Below are 21,672 nucleotides of genomic sequence, written 5' to 3' on the forward strand. Positions count from 1 at the left end.
AGGGACTACAAATATAACTCCCACACAGTGTTTTGAAAACATCTCTCTCTCTGTGCCCTGTTTCCATGGAATGGCTGAAATCACGTTCTGATACCACCCCCTGTTCCGAAGGCACTCACAGTCTTTGCAAAGCACCTCTCCACTGCAGTGCCTCAGGATTCTGCAGTGTCACTCCTCTTCTCCCTGGCTCTCTGCAAAGTGAAGTCATAGGAATGGATCAGCCAACCTGACTTCTCACTACCCTGCCCAGAATCCTTTGTGAACTGAAATGAGTCATCGCTCTGAAAAAATCCACAGCGCAATGTTCCAGGTTTCTCCCTGTGTCTGCGCTGGCTTCTTTGTCTTTGAAATGAAGTGCCTATGCTTCTGGAACAGTGCCCAGCTGCATTGTACAGGATAACAAGCCAGCCTTCTCATTAAGTGGACAAGAAAGCTATTTACATGCATTAGCACAGACAAGTTAAAGCTTTAACCCTGTAGTCAAGATAAAAAAAAATCACCCTTAACATATCTTCTTGATGTAATGCACAACTCCCCCTATACACAGAAACATAAATGCACGGACATACATGGGCATACAGATACTTACAGAAAGCAGTATTTTCTTTAACTATTCACTGTTTTTCATGACACTTACCAGTTTTAGGTCTATTAATTAAAAAGAATGATTTACTCTCTTTTGTCAGTCCTGAAGAATGCTGCAGATCTAAATGTAACAAGCAGCTCTGCTGTACACTAGATCAAAGTTGTGCTGCTGTGAACTGTTAATCAAAAAATTACAAGCAGTGGACAAGTTCTTGTAAGCTTATTTTTCAGTATCTCATTCACCATTTGGGCTTAAAACAAAGTGAGCCCTGAAACCATGCCAGACAGAAAATGTCAAACTGTTCCAAGAGCCGAGGGCCAGCAGAGCTGCTTCAGCTTCTGCTACCACTGACAAAGAAGGTAATGCTCAGAACGAGGTCACTGTGTCAGCATCTCATTCCCAGTGCTAGGTTTTCTTTTACTTGGTGAGGATATGCTAAGGCAAAGTATCAGGAAGACACAGAAGAAATAGGAATAGTGTATGAGATGAGAGACAGGTGCTGCTGTTCCAGAGGAACATTTTATTTGTTCTGAGATATTCTTTTAAAAGAAGGAAACACTTAAAATTGACTTTACTATTAAAGAACTATTTCTAGTCACGACCTAATCATCAAAATCAGACCAATATGCCAAAATGGAGGTGCAAAAGGAAAAAGGAAGTTTTGCTACAAAGAACCTCTTTAGAGGTTTCTACATTCCATGCATTTTGAAATGGTTTGAAGCAAAGAAGGCACATTAACCACAGAACTTTGAAACACAGCACTTTAGGACTCACCTGTGCTATGCTGGAACAGGCAGTTCCCCTACGTGTTTCACCAAATGAACACACCAGGTGCTTAGGACCGAATGAAATCAGAAGTCACTACCACCCTAGCCCTTCAAAAACCCTGGCAGTCAGAGAGTCCAACCAAGCCTTAAACAGGTCTCTGTGTTTCAAGAGGACAAGTAAATAGCTGGGTTACACAGCTACAGTTTGTTGTATGAACAAACATCAGTTTTGGCCACAGGTCTGTGGGGGTTGTTAAGCAGCAAAGCCATACAGATCGATTTACAAGTGTACCACACCGGTAGTCACACAGCAGCCATAATCTCAACATTGAAAGATGGGGGCTTGCTATACACACAGTCAACAATTTTTGTGTTCCCTGAAAGGCCTCCTTCCAGCAAATCTTCCTTCAGCTTCACAGAATTTTTGCCTTCCATTGAGCTGCAGCATCAGCCACAGCACCTCTAATGAATCCAACTTGACATTTACAATGTTTTGGGTCTCCTAGGATTGTCCTTCAGAAACTCTGATTGTCTACTAAGTACACACCCACTTTACAGCAACAAAACCTACCCCATGAAAAAAAATTTAACAAGCGAATTAGACCAAGCACTTATTGAAAGTAAAAACATTAGTTCCAATCTTCTTCCCCTTTGCACCAGACAGCTGCCATGCAAAGCTAAATGGGCTCATGCATGCAGCACGAGCCCATGTTTCCACAGACATGCACAAGTTCTTGCTTAACACCAAAGTTAAAACACTGGCAGAAGAAAGCTAAAGGTAATACTGCAGCCTAACCAGCTTTTCTCTCTACCAAATTTCTCTAGCACTTGAATCCATACTATATGCTCAGGAACAACTCAAGTATTCTGAACAGACTAATACAATGCAAGCTCTTTCAGTGAGACAATTCCTCTCCTATGTGTGATGCCTATGGATACCTGGAATGCACCAAGCATGCACAGACATCTTGTGTGCATGCACCTAGGCATGCCTTTACTCAAATTCCTCAGTTTACAGCACTCTTATACAGCCCTTTAAGCAGGATTAACAACAACAAGCAATACCTGATACCTCAAGCATAGCAGAGAGCAAAAGCGAGACACCAGTAGTGGGGAAAATATAAATGAGAATGTTTAGAAGAGCTGAAATTGATGGACAAACCAGTGCTGCCACCATCAGCGATGTCACAGGACATGGCCTCACAGGAGGAAGCCCTAGCCAAAATCCCACATGCACTCCCCAACCAGGGCAGGTGCTCTGTTCCTCCATTCCACATCTGCCCCCGTAGCACGAAGGAGGTTGGTACTAAAACAAAAGCTGCCTTATTGATAGCAGACAGTACAAACACACCACATGCTTCTCTCTGTGTAACTCCATGCATGCATGTGCATCCAAACAGACCAGTACAAAATACAGTACAGCTTAACACCAATCTTCATCACACACTGAGGAAGAAGATGATGTAAAAATCCCAATTTCTTCGTTTGCACACATTCCTTTGTCAAACTCTACATTAGCTTCCATACATCCTGCAGTCCTCCCAAGTTGGGACCTGGGATTCCCCTCCTTTGCCACAGCCCCTTCCTGATCACTAGAGGGAAACTCAAGAGAAAGAAAGGCATATGCTAAAATGGGGATACACACACACAGACCCACACACATGGTAACGCATGAGAGAAAATAAAAAAGCTTAAAAAAGAACATGCTCAAAAGAAGCCAAGAAGGTTATCAAGAGTGCAAGTCCATCTTGCCTGTACCAGTTACCCAAATTTCAGAGGCTAAAATCAGCTATCAGTGCTCAGCAACTGTAGCTGCAGAGACCATAATCATCTACCACAGGATCATAGAATATTCTGAGTTGGAAGGGACACACAAGGATCATCAAGTCCAACACCAGTAAACAGCTCATAAGCAGACCAAACCTGCAACCTTGGTGTTTTTAGAACCATGTTCCAACCAACTGAGTTAATTTCAGTGTTGGTCATCATGATCAGCTCTACAAGAATGAATTTCACAAAGCAGGAAACCACCCAGACACTACACTAGGAACACAGCCCAGGAACCCTATGGTCTCAGAAGAAACCAGATTGAGGAATATCAGAAAGATACTAACTTACACTTCCATTTCTTTAGGAAAGCTCTTAATACAAGAAATTTTGACATATTAGCGCTTCACTAACAACAACTTACTTGCAGTATGCTAATAAGTTCCGCTTGACTTACCTGAACAAATCTCCTGGTTCTTTAAGAAATCACAAGAGGAAACATGATCAGGGTATTAAGTTCACTAAGATCTCAATAAGTAAAACCCATCTGTTTCTGTGGTAGTTGTCTAGGAGCTAAATATCCTTCCTCTTTTTTTTTTTTCTTACTCCTGCTGCTTACACCCCAGTTTATTAGCAGAGAACATACCTCCTCTCCTTCAGATCTCAGTGCACTGGCTTTTAAAAATCACACTCTTCTAGAGTTCTTTTCTATGGCTGCCCTTACTGTCCCTTTAATCCTGCTAGAGGACTCCTATACATTTACTCTAACTTACGTAACTTTCCTTTAAAAGCAACAACCAGAATTCTGCACCATATTCTAGTGTTCCAGCTAACCTCCCACCTGCACGGGAAATTGCAATTTCCTTACTTTTAGTAGAAATACCCTACTTTAAACCCTGCTTTTTTCCCCACAAGCTGTATTTTACTGGGGGCTCACTGCCACCCTACAACTGAGCAAGCAGTTCTAGTTAACCTTTTTATGCTGATTGCAAGTGATTTTGAAGCAAATATTTCTAGGTTTGACTCCCAAGACCACAATCTTCAACAGCTCGCTCTGTGGATATGATTAAGGATCTTTGACCATCCCGTTTTTCTCAGCTGTTATCCATTTTTAAGCATCTCTGCTTACCACATTCTAAAAAAGAATCTCAAAGCCTAGGACCAAAACCAAACAATGCTTTAAGTGTTACATAATGCAGGACAGAATCATTATCCATTGTGACGCTCGCTAATACAACCACCCAGGAAACAGCATCTGAATGAAAACATCAAGTCCTAAGGGAGAACCAAGGCAACCAACATAACTCCTTCCCTCAAAAAGCCCACCAGGTAAAACAATTGTGTCTTTTCAGAATTCAACTACTAAATGAGTCTTCTTTAAATCATAGCTCACTGGAAAGTATGTGATATTTTAAACCACACAGAAGAATTCTGTAACATATTTTGTTGCTAGGACCACAAAATGAGAAAAGAGGAGGGTTTGGGGCTTTTTCATAGAAATCTGCTACTATCAAATTAATTTGACTCATGTTAATGCTATATTGTAATCAACCACACCAACACCCCAGTCCCTCAAACACAAAGCCTGCCTGTTCTCTGGCAGCAAACAGCAAATGCAAGGAAAGATAGAAGCATTTTAAAAATCTGACACTAGAGGAGGTTTGGCAAGAGAGAGTGAGCAAATGAGAAACAAAAGAAAGAAAACCCAACAAAGATAAACCCAGCTGTTTCTTATAGAAATTTTAAAAACACAGATAAAAATGCTCCTTTCCAAACACTTCTGAAAGTACAAAACACAGTTGCTGAAGGTCTTAACAAGACGTTCTTCACTATCCTCTTCAGTTTAGCCAGAACACATGCAGTGTGGCTGGAGGTGCTGCAGCAAACATTCAGCAAGAATCTAGTCAACAGAAAAAATTCTTGAAAGGTGAAGTGATAATTAGCAACACAACCCGAAGACATAGTGCACTCTCTCTCATTTATATTGACTGCTGTAACCATTAAAAGATTTTCAGCCCAAAGACAGTACTGCAGTGGTTACAGCTTTTCAAACCAATAGTGATGACTGGCAGATAACATCAGGTTAAAATAAGAACCTGCAACACTGAACACAAGTCCCATGGTACTGCAGCAGCCTTTAACAGCCTAGTTTTTCCTGGCAAGGAGAGAACTGATGAAAAGGCCAGGCGTGGAATCAATTAAATTAGTGCCAAAGTGCTTTTAAAAAGAAAAGGTTAGATGCTCCAAAGACTTAGCAGTTGAGAGTTTACTGGGTCATTTTTTTCCCTGTGGTCGACAGTAGAGTTTTCAATATGGCTGGAGTACCTTTAAGAAGATATACTTTAAAGTGAAATTGAAATATTTTACACCTCAATACATGAAGTAGCTGTATTAGTATATTCTGCCCCTATGCTCTACCTGCATGAGGTAGATGAAATGACCCCTGCTTCCCACAGTGGTTCAAAATTCTTTCAAATTGTGTCCTTTGGTCTCACCTGTGTGGGGATTAGCTGTGAGGATGGGAACAAAGGAAATGCCATGGCACAACAGTTCAGCAACTCACCAAATCTGCTGCCTGCCTCATGCTCATCAATCATTTTATAGAGGAAGCATTAGAAATACAACTGCACATTACCACTAGAGTATAGTGCACCTTAAAGGGAAATGCCCTTGTTCCAGAAACAGTTCTTTTGAGATCCTCAGGGACTGGCATATTTTGACTCTTTATCGCAATGAGTATAACTACCAGCAAATGCAGCAACCAAAACCAAACTCCCCAAATAAATGACAGTACCTGGAACCAGGGGTTCCCACAATTAAACAACTCACTGGATGAAATATTTCCTCCTGTCCGTTTCACAAATCTTTAACTTTTGAATTTTACTGAGCACTTATTTACAGGAAGCAGTAAACTAAAACCTACAACAGACATTTTACTACTTTTTAAACAGTAATACATCTCTACCTGCTGCTCTACCATTTTTAAATGAAATCTCAGAAATCTGAAAATTGCCTTGTACATAAAACCATAGCATCCAAAAGGATAAAATTACCAATTTCACAGAGCAACCTCTCTTGTATGACTTCTTACGCACCTCCCCATTTATAGCCATAAATTTAGACTTCTAATTACCACTCCTGACTCATCTAACACATTCACCGACTCCAGCAACACGCAGAGACCATGCTCCTAAAAAAGCACAAAACTTAACCAATTTAAGCACTATTTTGTCAGTGCCCACTGCACTGCTTTATCCTACAGTGCTGATGTCACTACTCTGCAGAATTGCTCAGCTGTTTCACTCAGCTGTCGCTAGTCCCCTCTGAAATCCTCCTCAGCAGTCTTAATGAACCTGAACAACTGTGATCTGACAGACAGGGTTACCACTTCATTATCCATTCCACCCTTCAGATTTCTTGTACAGCTATTAAACCCCAAACATTTGGTATTGATCCCTGCTGCACAAAGCACCATTAACCATTTACAGGGCCCAGAAGGGGCAATCCTTCTTTTTTCTCCTCTCCACACTAAACTGAGCTTGACAAGTCTCTTCTTTTGGACTTCCACTAAGCATTTACAAAGCACTAGAGCGTAGAGTTCTTGTGCTCCCTGAGTGTCGCTATGACCCAGTTTTCTGAAAGATGAGAGCACATAAAAATAGTTGTCTCTTTGCCCTCTTATTCAGTATAGAGAGACCTAAACTAGGATATCAAGGCTAGATTCCTGAGATGATCTCAGGAGCTGATGATGATCTCACCTTCAACTGAACTAAACCAAAAGGCTAGCAAAAGGAGAATCAAGATAATTTCTTTAACAAATTTCACAAGCAAACACAGGACACAATGAGAAAAAAATAATGTATCAAAAAAGGTTGAGATCAAAGCATAGAGGATACATAAACCCAAACTCTGAATTACTATATTTTACGCCATAGCAAGAGAGTTATTTTCTAACACACATTAAAACAACAAAATAAGTCTTTCCTTGTATCTTGTCACCATGTTGTAATTCCTTACTCTTGGCCATTAAGAAAAAAATCCTTATAGTTACCATCATATTCTTTCACCAAGCAATGTCCACAGACAGTACTTTAACTCACCCAGATCTTACTGGCCTGAGGGCACCCCCTACTTAGGTGAAAACCTAAGTTAGGTTTCAGTTAGGTCAGAACCAGAGCTTGAGGAGGCTCTCTGGTGCAAAAGCACTTCTGATTATCAGTAAACATGGCACTGCACATAAGCCCGAAAGAACAAATGTTATCTTGTGCTGCAGACCCAAGCCTGAGCCCAGGTGCCAATGGCCAGGAAAGGCAGCATCCCCAGCAGAGCACCAAGCACCTGCCAAGGGTACCTACAATTACTACACTGCCTTGGAAAGAGCCCTCCTCCCCTCCCAGTGCCTGGAACAGGCAGAACAGCTAAAAAGAAACATTTAGCTTCATATCCAAAAAGCTGCCTCTAAGCTTTTATGATGAAAGATCAAAGCTAGGGGAAGGGTGGGAGCTTACAGGACAGTAAAAAAAGTTGAGACTAAATTAGTAGTGTGCATGACAATAAGACACACATACAACATTACTAAGGGAGCATGTTAATGGTTTGGGTAGTTTGAACAGAAACATGTGAAAGCAGTTCAGCATGTCATCACCAATACTGTCTTTAGAAGTGTTCTGCTGCTTTATGAGCAGCTGTTAAAAACACACATGCACGTGTAGCTCCATAAAAAGATGGTGTAATCCACAAGAACTTGAAAATGTGAAGGGTGTCCTGCATGGTCTGCAAAGCCTATGCATAATGCATGAGAATTTTTGCTTTAAACTGTGGTATTTCATTTCTGGTACTGCATTTAACTGAGTTATTCCAACATGGATTTGTTGTGCAGTATCCAGTTTGATACAAGTTTGGAACATAATCTGGAGAACATCTGTGTAAGAGGGATAAGATGGAAACTGACCTCAGGACTTTGGTCTAAAAAACTAATTTACTGTCAGAACTATCTTGGTGTAACCATACCTACATAAATAGCCATTTATTTTGGAGTAAGAGTGTTTTGTTTAACTTGATTTAGTTTGTACAACTTCCAGAAGTTTTATCAATGGGGTTGGTAGTACAATCCTGCTAAATTCATCTGCATGACCTGTTGTATCATGCACAAAAAGGTGAAAGTTAAAAATGGAATAAACAAGAGTAAAAATAAAATACTAATTTTGTTACAGGCAAGCATATATCTTCCTGCTGTTCAATCATATGATCATGATGCATTCAAAACTGAATGTTTAAACAAAGGAATTAATTTTCTATTAGTATTTTTTTTCTGGGTTCTGATAGCTTCAGTCTTCAAGAGTACATAACCATTGACATTAAGAGTTGCAAGTACTATTTCTGGAAAATCTTCCTGTTATGGGAAAAGGCAGAGATAGTAAGGGAGCCAAATGTGGCTTTTATTGCCATATGTTGTTTCTAATAGTCGCAGCTTGAGTTTCAAACCTGATGTGGGTTTTCATTTCCCTTTATCTCCATTGAGTGCTGCTGTACTATCAGTACTTCTTAAAATCAAGACTTACTAAGAAGTCTAATTTTAGGCACTCATTTCTGGAACATGGCACAGAAGCTCACACTCAAATGTAAAAAGAATCCAGGCATGTAAGGTATCTGGAAATACCTGAAAGTCTTGGACACTTCTCCTTCATACTTCAGTTTACAAACAAGAGCTTAAAAGTCTACTTTAGGGCATAGAGGTTTGTATGTGATTTACACGTCTTTTGCCTTGCTCCTGACAAACATTTTTTGATGGAAGTTTTGATGCAATTAGTGTTTCCAAGAAAAGTCTGAGGGTTACAAAATTATATTCTTAAGGTACACAGAGTAAGAAGTTCTTGCTTTAGAGAGTACATTTCTGGTATTCTTCCTATCTTTGGAGACTGAGGATACAAAAGCTGAGTTTAGCTTCCCGGTGACAGTTTTCTTCCTGGTAACATCTTCCAAGGGCAAAAATTACCTTGAAATCATAATCACCGCATATTCTCCCCTCACACGCGGCCTCTGATTGTCTCATTCATCCCCTAGGTAGACAGACATTATGCAACTCTGTTTGCCAGATACTGCTCCTTAGGAAGCACTTGCACAATTCCAAAAGGATATGAACTGCCCCCAGGCCTCCAGAGTGGGTCATCTTCAACTATGGCTTCCACCAACAGTGAAGTCACAGTGTTGGCTTTCTGATATCACAGCATTCTCTGTAGCAACAGCCTATGAGGTCACAAATAAAGGATTATCACTTTGTTGCAGGATTAAGGGAACTAAGAAGCTGGTCTGTCAGAAGATGGGTTTTACTCCAAATAATGGGCATTAAGAGAATGCTGAAAATAAATGGGTTGTAAATTGTCTTTGTCTGGCATGCATCCTTTTTTCCATAATACTGTAAAATAAGGTATTGCTTTCATTAACAGCTCCTAAGTAATGGAATGAACTGCAGGCTACCTCCTGAGCTATTACATGGGAGATGAATTCTGAAAAAACTTTCATAACTTTGGACTCCTCAGTCATTTGATTTTGCAAGCACAGACATCAGTCAGACCACTCTCCTCAAGGGTCTGCTGGCTAGTTTATTCACAAGTATTCAAAGCTAGTAATAAGTTTCAGAAAGTGACTAGAAAAAAAAATACAAAAGGAAGTCTAGAAATATCTGCTGAGGGAAGGAGGGATAAAAGGAAGGGTGATACCAGGTGACAACAGACTTACCTACATTATTCACAGAAATCCTATGGTCCGTGCATGCCTACAGATGCAGACTTTTCCCATATTTTTGAATTACTCACTTTTCTAGATGCCTGGCAACTCAGGCTGCCTGGAAACTAGCTACTATATGCATATAGTCTTATCTGACATGAGCAGCAGGTCCACCACATCAGGTGTACTATGTATGCATAATTTAGCCCACAGGGACCGTCCCAGATTTTAAGATTAAGATCTCAAAGTCCTAAAACAGACTGCCTCACAATCTTCAGTCTGACCTGTGGTGCAAGCAATTGTACAGTATGAGAGTATCTTGCAACTTCAGGGAGATTCTTTACCAAGGCCCTACAGGAGCTGGAAGGAGATACTTCCAGCACTATGAGTGTAGGCACTAACACCAATTTCTGTTCTAGAACTGGAAGAAAACATTGGACAGATTTGCAGTAGCTGATCAAGGCTTTACCTTGGGAGTCTCACCCATCAGTCTGGAAAATTTGTATTTCTATTTTGCAGCAGGACAACTATTAAAAACGTTGAGAAAAAACAACACAGACGGACCGACGAGATGCTTCAATGTGCTTTAAACAGGCTTTGAAATTTTGCAACCTATTTAAAAACGTTGTTTCTTTTGCCCTCCAGCAGCAGCAATAAAGAACCTCAAAGGAAGTGCTTAGATAGACCAGACTTACTCGCTTTGCCACTGAGCTCTGCAGCTTCCCAGGGCTGAGCCGTGCCGGGAGACACGATCGACACGATCCCCGCGCCCAGCCGCGCCGCGGCCGCCTCCGTGCAGCGGAGCGCTGCGGAGACGCTGGGCCTCCACCGGCACCGGCACCTGCCAGCGGCCCGCTGCAGCCAGCCCAGGCCGATGCCGAGCTCAGGGCCAGGCACCTGAGGGGGAAGCGCTGCCCCGGGGGCACAACCCGCCCGCCGCTACAGCGCAGCCTCCCAGCGCGCCGCGCTGCTGACGAAGCTTGTACCGCGCAGCACGGCGGGCAAGCGAGCCGAACGGGCAAGGACCGCCCCTGCCAGCCCGGCGGCTCCCCGCTACCGGACGCGGCACCTACCGAGCCGTACCTACCGAGCCGTACCTACCGAGCGGCGCCTCCGGCAGCGCCCAGGCGCGACTGCCCGCCCGCCGCCGCGGCAACGCGGGGCCCGGTCCCACAGCTCCCATGCCGAACCCATCCCGGAAAGCTGCCAACGCTTCAGGCCCCGAAACACGGAGGAAAAGCAGCATGCGCCTAGTCGGAAGATGGGACGTTACTCCCACCCTTGCACGACATTTTCAACCAAAAGCCAGCAGAGTGTTCTCCCCTAGCAAAGGCCACCCACGCCCCAGCCATTTTGGATGCGTGAGCAACTCCCACAGGACATGCACCCCTGTGTGCTGCTGCTGCTGCTTCAGGAACGGCCAAAATCCCAGACACGGAGAACTCAGAAACTAAAATAAAAGAAGGAGGGTTTTGTTGATTGGTTTCTTTGGCCTGGAGGTCGTGGGGCTTTGTGTTTGTGTTCGAGGTTGTTGATTTTACATGATGGTAAAGCAGATTTCCATCCAATTCATCTACAAGCACTCTGTCCTCACAAGAAACCCTGGGGCTGGCACTCCAAAAAAGCAGTACAAAGAGACAAACCCCCCTCTGCCTCCCTGAGGGCAGTGATGTGATGGGACGTGTGCTGCTGATGCCAGAAATAAATCTGAACAGCCACTGCCATTAAACCCACCTCCCACTTCAAAAGTACTTCAAAATACCCATCAAGTATTCTATGCAACTTTCAATTCAACGCGGCTTCAGGATTGATCCAAGGTTTTTGCTGTTTTGTTTTTAGAGTTTAAGGGAGTCAAAGGACCAACAGCAAAATACTCCTCTCTGGCTGCTATTGAGCAGAATCTGAATCTGAACTTGTGCAAAAACTTCAGCTGATTAGTCACCTATATTTAGAAGTTATTGTCTGAAAGGGCAACCATAATGGAAATGTTTTTGCACAAGAAGTGTACAAAGACCCACTGCTTCTATTTTTAATGGATGCAGAAGGTTCTATGACCAAAATATGGTTTGTCAAAACAGTGATCAGCACACATGCTGAAAACCACAGCTATAGAGCAAATCGAAAGCTAAATCAAACCACATTGTCCATCTCTCTTGGTTTCATCAAAAGCAATCAGGACAATAAGTTCATGAAGGCAAATCACAGGGTAACAATAGGTGCCTGCTGTGGATCCTGAGCATGAATTTGAACTTTCTCTGAACCTGGGCTCAGGGCTTTCTTCACAAGTGTAAATGGACATCTTGGTTTTTAGGGCTGGTGTATCTTATGGTCCTCAGGCATCAGCAACATGCACAGCCCAACCACACCTAGCTGATGGATATTTACAAGAAAGCTAAAGCAGTACTACAGTCACAGTAATTCGGTGTTTGGGACACAGCTAGGCAAACACTGTTTGTGTGTTAAGATACTCAAGACAGGAGGTGTCTGCAGCGTGCTGTGGTCAGGAATCAGCACCGTGACCTCATCTGCCTCCAGCACTCAGGTGCAGAGGGACCAGAGATAAGATTGGCAGCCTATTAACCACTCATTCAGCTTGAATTTCAATATTCCTCTTTTTATAAGCTCATCCATTGTTTTAATTACTTAAGGAAGATGTCCAATTTGTGCTTTAGTGCACACATTAAAGCACAAATGCTTTCATTCCAAACTTTGACATACAAACTGTTACTGGAGATGAGGTGAACTAAACAGAAACTTTGCACTTGAACAATGGATGAAAGAGATCAAGAAGGTAACTCAGCAGAGTAATATCAATTTTGAAAGGCAATTCCCACCCCCTCCAAGCAAGACTGAGAACTACTGGATGGCAGCATAAGTGCTAGGATCTCCCTCACCCTGCAACTACACACTGGCAATGCACACACAATATCCACAGGAACACTGGCACTGCTCTTTCATAACCAGTGAAGAACTGAGTGGAAAAAAACAACCAACCAACCCTTCTATAAATCAAATTTCCCCATGCCAGGCAGTATAAAAAAGCAAGAGCAGGTGATTCCTATGATCATGCAACCTCTGGCATACAGGAAATCCCAGGCCAAGACTCAGCACAGAAGCTACAAGCGAAGACAGTGCAAAGTTGCCTTAAAAAGCCATATGACCATACTGTGCTGAAACATGTTCTAGCCTGTACATCAATTTCACATAGTATTGCTTTGGCTTCTCTATTTGCCAATCATCTCCAATGTATTTACATGCTGGCAATTGTATTTCCTTCTCTAATGCCACTGACATCCATTGCTTTCTCTACAAGTCAAATATGAGGTGACATCCATTGCTTTCTCTACAAGTCAAATATGAGGAAATGGTTCTTTAGTGGATGACAACAGCTCTGTCTGGCATTTTACAAGACCTGGATGACTGGCACTGCCTGAAGGACTTCACAACCGAACTCAGACGGAGCCAACATATTTCAGATACAATGGTTATCTGTGAGGCCTTGGAAGCAGTAAGATCACTTCATCCTTGCAAGCTTCAGCTTAACATACTAATCAATTACTGCTATTTTTTAATTTCCTTTGGAAAAAGAAAAAAAATGCTCAAAATTATTTTATCAGTTTTGGTGTTTATCTTTGGGCTCAACCATCTATCTTCAGTTATTAAACATTTATGATTCCCTTTTCCCTCAAATACAGGAGGAAAAATGTGGCAGTCAACTAGGGAGGACAAGCTGACTGATAGTGGCTTACAGCTAAACTAGCAACTGCTCAACCAAATTGTACCATCTGTAGAAGATGTGCCATGAATATTAGCTTGAGGATGATAAGCCTATAATCAATGGCCATAATTTTTATTGGCACATCTTGTTTGCATTTCAAGAAAATGACAAAATAATCTGATGGTCACATATTTCTGCAGTATCTGAAAGCAAAGAATCCCTTAGCTTTCTCCACATAGTTTCTGTTAACTGAAACCCTGGAATTATCTAATTACTACCTCCATATATAGGATGTGCCCAGATACTAAAATTCTGAAGCTGAATGTGCCCAGATACTAACATTCTGAAAGTTTACAGGTGTTTTTGCTCTTTTCTCCTTCACTGCTAAATAGGAAAGATTATGGCAAAGATTACCTAGACTAGGCACTCAATTTGTTCCAACTTCTTACCCCTCTCAGATGCTGGTTTAAAAATGTCAACCTGAACTGAACCAATGATCATCAAGTAAATTACTCACAGCATGAACCAAATTTGAGACCCCACACTTACCAGTAAGGACTCCAGGAGTTTCTCTAACAGCAGACCTGGATTTTTCCAACCACCAGGAAAAGCTCCAGGACAGATCTAGCACACTCCACACTACTAACTCCTGCAGGCTACTTTAGTTCCTAAACAGCACCAGGAAAACAGCTTTGATTGAAAAGCCAGGGATGGTCAAGATGTTGGAAAGATACTCAAGACATCTGTGCAGCATTCAGTGCTGCGAGTGGAACTGACAGAAATGTATCAGCAGCAGATTCACACTGCCCATGTGGGAAAGCTCACTGACCATTCACAGTTTTTGTGGTCTGTGCTGAACACTGTGGTTCAGCAGTTACTTGGCTCACATTAACAAAGCTGACCAGGGCAGAGAGAGCTCTGGCCTGCCTATACAGCTCCTAGTACATGCCATATCCTAGATATATGTTTGGCCTCCTTAGACTTCATTTATTTTGAAATTTAAGTGTCTAGAAAACCTTATTGAATAGTTTATGCAAAATGGTATCTCCCATGCTAGAAATCTTTCATTTATAAGAGAGTAATATGGTTAAACAAGAAATAAAAAGACCAAACATATCCATCCTCGAAACATTCACATCAATGTACGATGGAAATTATGTACTCATCTATGCTAAAGCCTGACAAGAAAATCTGGAAAATACTGTTGGATATCATAAGCACTACTTCAGATGGCCTGAGGAATCCATCACCATGCTGGTGGTACTCTGTGGTACTTCTCCTTTGTTCACAGGAAAATGAAAGTCCTTGCACAGACAAGTCATCATCTGTCAAAGCATTCATCATAGATGCCTAACTGCACAACAGAGCTACCCAACCTGAAGGCTGTCTATCCATTGCAGTCCTCATCCAGGCCAGGACAGCCCACATTTATGCTTGATCTGCTCTCATGAGTTAGTTTAGGGAGCTAACCTAGCAGAAGGCTACTCCTGCCAGAAAAACAAGCAAACAAGAAAAATAAACAAACAAACAAAAAAACCCCATTGTATGCCAAACTCCAACTGGGTGCCCTGTCTGTAAAGACAGAGGAGATCCTGTCCCAGGGCAAAGTAGGAGGCAGTCTGCACAGGCAGTGGAGAAGCAGGACCTCCTGCTCTGGGAGCTGGCAGTTAAGGGTAAGAACTGCTCAGTTATCATAAAACTGCATGGTAATATGGCCACTCATCACTAAAATGCCTGACACAGCCACCATCCTGACAGCAGGTCCATGTGACAGCTGGAATTTTTAAAGGGCTTTAAAAAGGCTCACAAAATTCCATTCATTTTCATGGCATCCGGGTTCAGGTCTATCAGCACTGGTTTCAACTACAAAGGGCAAGTTTTGCAAAAGCAAGCTTTGTTTGTCATATCCAACAGACCATCAAGACTTAAACAAAGTACGGACATGCAGCTGGAATAAACAAGGAAATAAGTAGCAAGCACACTTTCCAAGAATATGTTTAAAAATAGTGCTGCTCTTACAGAGACAGCATGTACCCATTTTCATCAGTAGTTCCAAAGACCTGGTAAAAATCAGTAGTTCCAAAAACCTGGTAAATAACTGAGCTTCCCAAGGAATTTGGTCTATTAGACATCAGATTTTGACCATTCTAGTGGGATATAACATGCAGAAGACAGGAAGGATCCTGCATTTCTCCATCCACTGCTGCAATATCCTCCCAAAACACAGATGACAGATTCACAAAGAATGGCAGACATCCTACTGTGTAGAATACAATTCCACTGATATTAAATTGTATTAGAAAACCATACTTTTTTACATATTAATTTTAGAAAAAGGGAGAAATATTTTGACAAATGTCAGAACTTCCTGTTACGGCATTCCTGCAAGAAGTGTTTCTTTCTCTCCCTTCAAATTAGTTTGTTCTAAAAGATGCATTAGGTAGAGCAATATTTAAAACATTTAAACAGTCAAATTTGAAACAAACCAGTCTGATCCTGCTGGAATTAAGTGTTCTATGTGATCTAAAAATACTGGGTTTTGGATTTTCTTACACATGAAATCTGTCTACTTTGGAGCTCTGTTTCAAATCAGAAAACAATTTCCTTAGAATCCCAAAACCTCCACAAAATAGAGCCTCTGTCTACTAGTCAACAGTATGCAAGCTTCACATTTTACAAAACAAGTTTCAACATATGTCCTTACAAGAACATCCAGTATCATGTATTTCCTCATGTGAAACTTAAGAATCTTAACACATTTGTTTAAAATTAAAACTTTCATTTACTCTGAGCTGGATTGAAGCGTTTTTGCCTTGTTCTGTATCTCAATCTGTGTGAGATTAATTTATCTTGTGAACACAAGTCTTGATTGATTCACATGTGTTTATAAATATGTATGTACAGCTCAGAGTAGGAAAGCAGGAGCAGCATTACATCAGCCTCAACACCTGCACCATGTTGACTGAAGCAGAGAAGACTGTCTATTGTTTCTCCTCCTTGTTAATGTCTGCCTTCCCAGCCTTACAAATGCCTTACTGCTCTGCCAGTAACATAAATCATGCTGACTCTCTCTGATTTGCAGTTTCCACTGTGACTGGAGAGGCACGTCTTGAAAGAAAAAAAAAAAAATAAACAAAACCCCAGCAATAAACTGTGAAAATATCTAACAAATATTCTTACGATTTTTATAATGACATTTGCCCCAAGTGCCCATTTGTGTGGAAAATGTTTAAATTGCTTCATTTAAAAAAATTCTACAGTCCTAAGGGAGCTTTTAGAAATATATACAAAATATTTTCATACAGATGGAGGGCATTAAGTACTTCATGCATGCAAGAAGGAGAAAAAAAAGCTTGAAGAAATGTTACAAGAAGAAAGCAGAATATTTTAAGTCTGAGACAGAGATCTTGTTCATCACACTCACAGAGAAAACAAGCTGAAAAGAAACCAAAAGGAAACAGCTGACATACTATAGAACAGATTCTCTCCAAAAACTTACTCAGCATCTAATGTAACCATCTCAACAATCCTTCTCAGTTAAAATGTAAACCTTAAAAAATACCTAATTTTACACCACAGAAGTTTGCTACTCTTTAAGCTGAGCTATGCATTTAGGCAGAACAAATGGTAAGGATCCAAGCCAGCCAGCACTGGGGGAGACACTCACCACACGTCACCCAGAAAACAGCAGTTTCAGCAAACTCAGATCCAGACTGGAGCTGAGACCAAGACTGCCAGCCATGACAGCAGTGAGTGAGGGCAGAGTCTTTTAAGAGGAACAGTGGGGACAAAATCTGGTTTAAAAATTGATCACTCATGGAAAGGTTTAACAGTCACCTGCAGCAGCTGCAAGAGGTGGGACTCAAAGCCCCCAAGTGCATCTACCTTCAGAATCAGGCCCTACCAGAAGGCAGCTGTGGGGAGGATGCTAGTTGGAAAAGCATCTGAATACCTGGAAAACAGGCTACAAAGGAGCAAGCATTAAGACAAACTCCTGCAGGGCAGCAGGACTGCTTTGAAAATGTTTTTTTTGTAATTTCCATCTTGATTCTGAAGTGATAACATCATGCCACAAGCAAAGGAACCAGAATGGCAGTGTTGTCTAGAGCATGATTTCATCCTCCCCACCTTTCAAGTTGCTTATCAGCTCAGAAGGACACTGACAAGCTTAGCAGCACAGGCTTGCTGCTGGAAGAATGTGAAGCTACAGGGTTTTTCAGGTCAGGCTGGAGCCAGTACAATGCTGCAGATTAAGCAACTTCTGTGAATGAGGTGGGAGTCTCAGAGCAGACAATTTGCTCCTGGGAAGAAGATTTGGAGCTCCTAACCAAGCATTTAGGTAGGAAGGGACTGCCAACTCTCAGTTTGCTCCTACTTTGATGCTCAAGGGATCTGAAAGGGTAACCTTTCTGGAAGTGAACAAATCATACTAAGCAAAGCATTCTGTATTGCCCATTTCTAAAGTATACAAAAATACCCTGGAAAAACGAGTTTTGGTTGCTGCATGGCAAAAGTTCCCAAACTGTTTTAAAGATCTGCTGTGGTTTTGTCTTAAAGCTCATCAATGCTGAAAGCCCATGAAAAGCTGTCATTTTCTCACTGCTTGAGAACATACCAAACAGCAATTATAAACAAGCATTGTGAAAAGAAGATCCAACTGGTGGACAGGTTCTTGAAACCTGAACACAACATTCAGACATTTTTCTGTAATTTCTGTGATCTCATGCCTGAGGTCTGCTGTCAACAGTAGATTATCTGGAAGTCTTTCTATTGCCTCTTATTGGAGCCCAGATCCTTAATAGCATCATTTAATATTCATTATCTATTACCAATATGTAAAAGAGGCAAGTCCTGTGACATAATTCCTGCCTGTCACAAAGTGAAGCACCTAACACCAGCTGTTTTAAATGTCAATTTAATGATAAATAGTGTCTCACAAAACAAGGCAGACATACCACTGGAAATGTCCCCATGTTCCAAATGCCTCTCTTGTATTGGATGCATCATTCTTGTAACCTTGCAACAGTCAGGGCTATTCATTAACCAGCTATTAGCTGAAAAAAATAAAATGTCCATTAAAAAGCAGCACCAACTTTCTGAAAGTGCAGTAAACTGAGACACAAGTAAACTTTCAGAAGCAGAAAAGGATTTTAGCTAGCAACTTCATCCTGAACCTCTGCTTTATCTAACAGGATTTTGTACTTTTGCAGAAAGTTGCCACAATAATCTAGGTAAATTCTGAGCATGTGAAAAGGAAAAAAAGGAGGAAAAAAAAATTATGATCCTTCAGGAATGCCCCAGATGCTGCCATGCAACCTCTTCAGAAAGCGAATTCCTTAGATTGGGAGTTGATTTTGTACCACCTTCTATTATAAACTCAAAGGATGCACACAATAACATATGGGTGAAAGTGATTTAAAATGTGTTTCTAATAATGCCTGAATAAGGACCTGCTTCTGGAATTATTCACACAAACTATTTCCGTTTGTTAAAGCCATTATCCCTATTCTTTGACTAACCCCCTCTGCACCTCTTTCAAAAGAAGAAAAAAAAAAAAAAAAACAGCAAAACCCAACAAAACCAAAAAACCAGAGAACAATTTAAATGTTTTGATGTGACAAATGCCAGACTCCAAAGCTCATAAATGTGCTCGAACAATGCATTTGAAACTCTCATCCCAGCACCTTGCATCTTCAGATAATCTCCTGAGCTCATTTAAAATGCAAGCACTTTAAATGTACAAACATGGAAAGAACCTTCCAGCTCTTGTAAAGAAGATAATGAATCACAAAGTTAACTTTTTACTTTCAAGATGACTCTCAATCATTGCTTCCATGATTTCACTTTCAGCCTCACCCTGTCCTGATGCTGGCATGTTCTGCTCCAGAACACACAGAGAGATCAGAAAAGCTCTGCTTAAGATTCAGAAAGAAGATAAAAAGTACAGGTAACTGGAAGTGTGCTTTATCCTGCCTGAAAGGATGAGGGGAGGGCTGAGAGTGATGGGGCACAGCAAAAGAGCACACAAGAGCACACATGATGTAATAAAGGGAAATGCCCTTCCAGAATGAGATGGAAAATGAAGGAAGCAGGGGTAGAGGGGGAGCAGGAATTATGAAGAAAAAATAGAGACAGTTTTTAAACTCATGAGAGAAAAAACATCTACAGCTTTACAGAAGTGGATGTCATTTTTAAAATTTAAGCTGAAAGGCAAAAAAACCAAAAGATTTAAAGTAAAAGGTGAGAGAGAGACCTATCCTGATCAGGTTTCCAGTAGATGCTGACACCATGCATTATGAAGACCTGAATTTTTAAGGGGAAGTTGTCTGGAAAATGATTTTCCTTCAAAGCAAACCAAATCTATGACCAGGGCAGACCTACAAGCAAACAAGCATCAGCACCCTTGGCTACCCAGACCAAAGAGACAGAACTAACAAGCTCTTCAGCTCACTGTGGGAGTGACAGGATGGCCCTTTGTGGATGGCACATGTGAACCATGCTAAATAGGCATCCTGAACACATTTTCCAAGCATCTGTTTGGACACAGGCCTCTGCTGCTGGCCTGGATAATGGCAGGACTGGAAGCAGGGTGGAAACTACAGCCTCCAAATGCTGCTCAGCACTGCTCATCACAGGATAACCTGGTGGTGTGGAGAGGAAGAATTTCTGCTCAGTTTACAGCAGAAGTCAGAATTCCTCCCAGGCAACAGCACTTTCACTTCATTCCCACAACCCACTACCCAAAGCTGATTCTCAAAAACTTTTCTGGGGGCTGCAGGTTTGGTCATTTTCATGTTTTTGTTTGTTGGCTTGGAGGGGGTGGGTGAGGTTTGGGGGCTGTAGGATTCTTTTGAGATTTTTTTTTTTGTATTTTATTTTTCTTTCTTGGTTCAATATAGGGTGTAATTAAGGTTCAAAGTCAAGAAAGAAAGGGAACCAGCTCTGTGTCAGCAATCAGCTCAACATGCTGTTAATATCTACCCATAATCTCTCCCAGTCTAGGCATATAATCTACCTGAGAGGTAACTTAATTTTCCAGTGGTTGCCTCCATGGGTTACCAATCTCTATTGCTTGTTATACATTTAGTTACACAGGCATCATGTCTCCTGAGAATACACAACCAGGTATTACACTTTACTTCCATGAACCCCTTCTCTTCATAGCAGAGCTTGTACCTCCACACACGGAATATAAGCTCAGTTAGAAATGAGAAGCCCTATTTCCCCATGCACTAGGACATCCCTTACTTTACATATTTAAAGAAAAATACAACTGAGTACAAGCAGCCAGAATTAACCTCAAAACGTTTTGGGTTTTTTTTTCCCTTCCAGTGTTTTAACTTGTTAACAAATCAAGCTAGTTTCACAGTCTCTAGGTGTCAGTTCTCAGGGAAAAAAAGATTAGCAAGTTATAGTCATAGCTTTTAACAAGTTCTCAAAGTTCCAGAATACCTCATAAAACAAGTATCACTTACATCCCCACCACCCAGCACAGTGATGCACACTGAACACGTGCCACAACAGCGAGTGCACACCATTTCCCTCACAGCACCGTTCAGTCAAGCCAAACTGACACGTGAGAATACGGTACCCCACACTTCCATTTTTTCCCTTTTCCCTTGCTTGGTGATGACAGGTATCAGGCCTGTAAACCAGCTTGGTCCTGAAGAACCCTCAGGCAAACGTTGCGGAGTGTCTCCTTGCGGACCGTGAGGGACCTCGCCTGGCGCTGTGGGGGGACCCTTCGGGCCACGCTGGCAGCCACAGTGACTGCGAGGCAGACAGGCAGTGCCCACTGCTCTCCCAACGCCTTGGGAAAACAGGGATCAACATCAAGCCACTAGAAAGAGGTGACCTAAATGCTAAACAACATCCTACATCCTCACTGCTGACAGGACTATTCATTTCAGAGTGGACAGGGTCTATTTTACCAACAGTTTTCTCCGTTTATACACTCCCTAACACACACATGCACACACACACAGGTTCCTATTATCTGACAATGGTTGAATGATTAAAGGTTAAGAATTACTCCTATCTCTTTTTGCCTTCTTGATAGTTTTAAAACAAAAATCAACTCAATGAATGTATCATTTATAGAAATTGTT

General features: G+C 41.6%; 1 protein-coding gene across 10 annotated transcripts in view; it reads right to left on the reverse strand.

Moving 5' to 3' along the window:
• STOX2 (storkhead box 2) overlaps positions 1 to 21,672 on the reverse strand; it is a 144,479-nt gene that overhangs the window by 26,554 nt on the left and 96,253 nt on the right. For 3 of the 10 annotated variants that reach the window (XM_058023963.1, XM_058023964.1, XM_058023961.1), the window contains exon 2: positions 18,520 to 18,618. The exons of 4 other annotated variants lie outside the window; for them this stretch is intronic. In XM_058023963.1, the coding sequence (XP_057879946.1) occupies positions 18,520 to 18,604 (85 nt within the window). In that variant the 5' untranslated portion in view covers positions 18,605 to 18,618. Of the gene's footprint in view, positions 1 to 119; positions 191 to 3,577; positions 3,629 to 9,115; positions 9,224 to 18,519; positions 18,619 to 21,672 lie in introns of those variants that run through there. 3 more of the 10 variants (XM_058023969.1, XM_058023971.1, XM_058023967.1) reach the window with 3 other exon arrangements.

Source organism: Melospiza georgiana, chromosome 5 (assembly GCF_028018845.1).
Source record: "Melospiza georgiana isolate bMelGeo1 chromosome 5, bMelGeo1.pri, whole genome shotgun sequence".
Classification (NCBI taxonomy): Eukaryota; Metazoa; Chordata; class Aves; order Passeriformes; family Passerellidae; genus Melospiza; species Melospiza georgiana.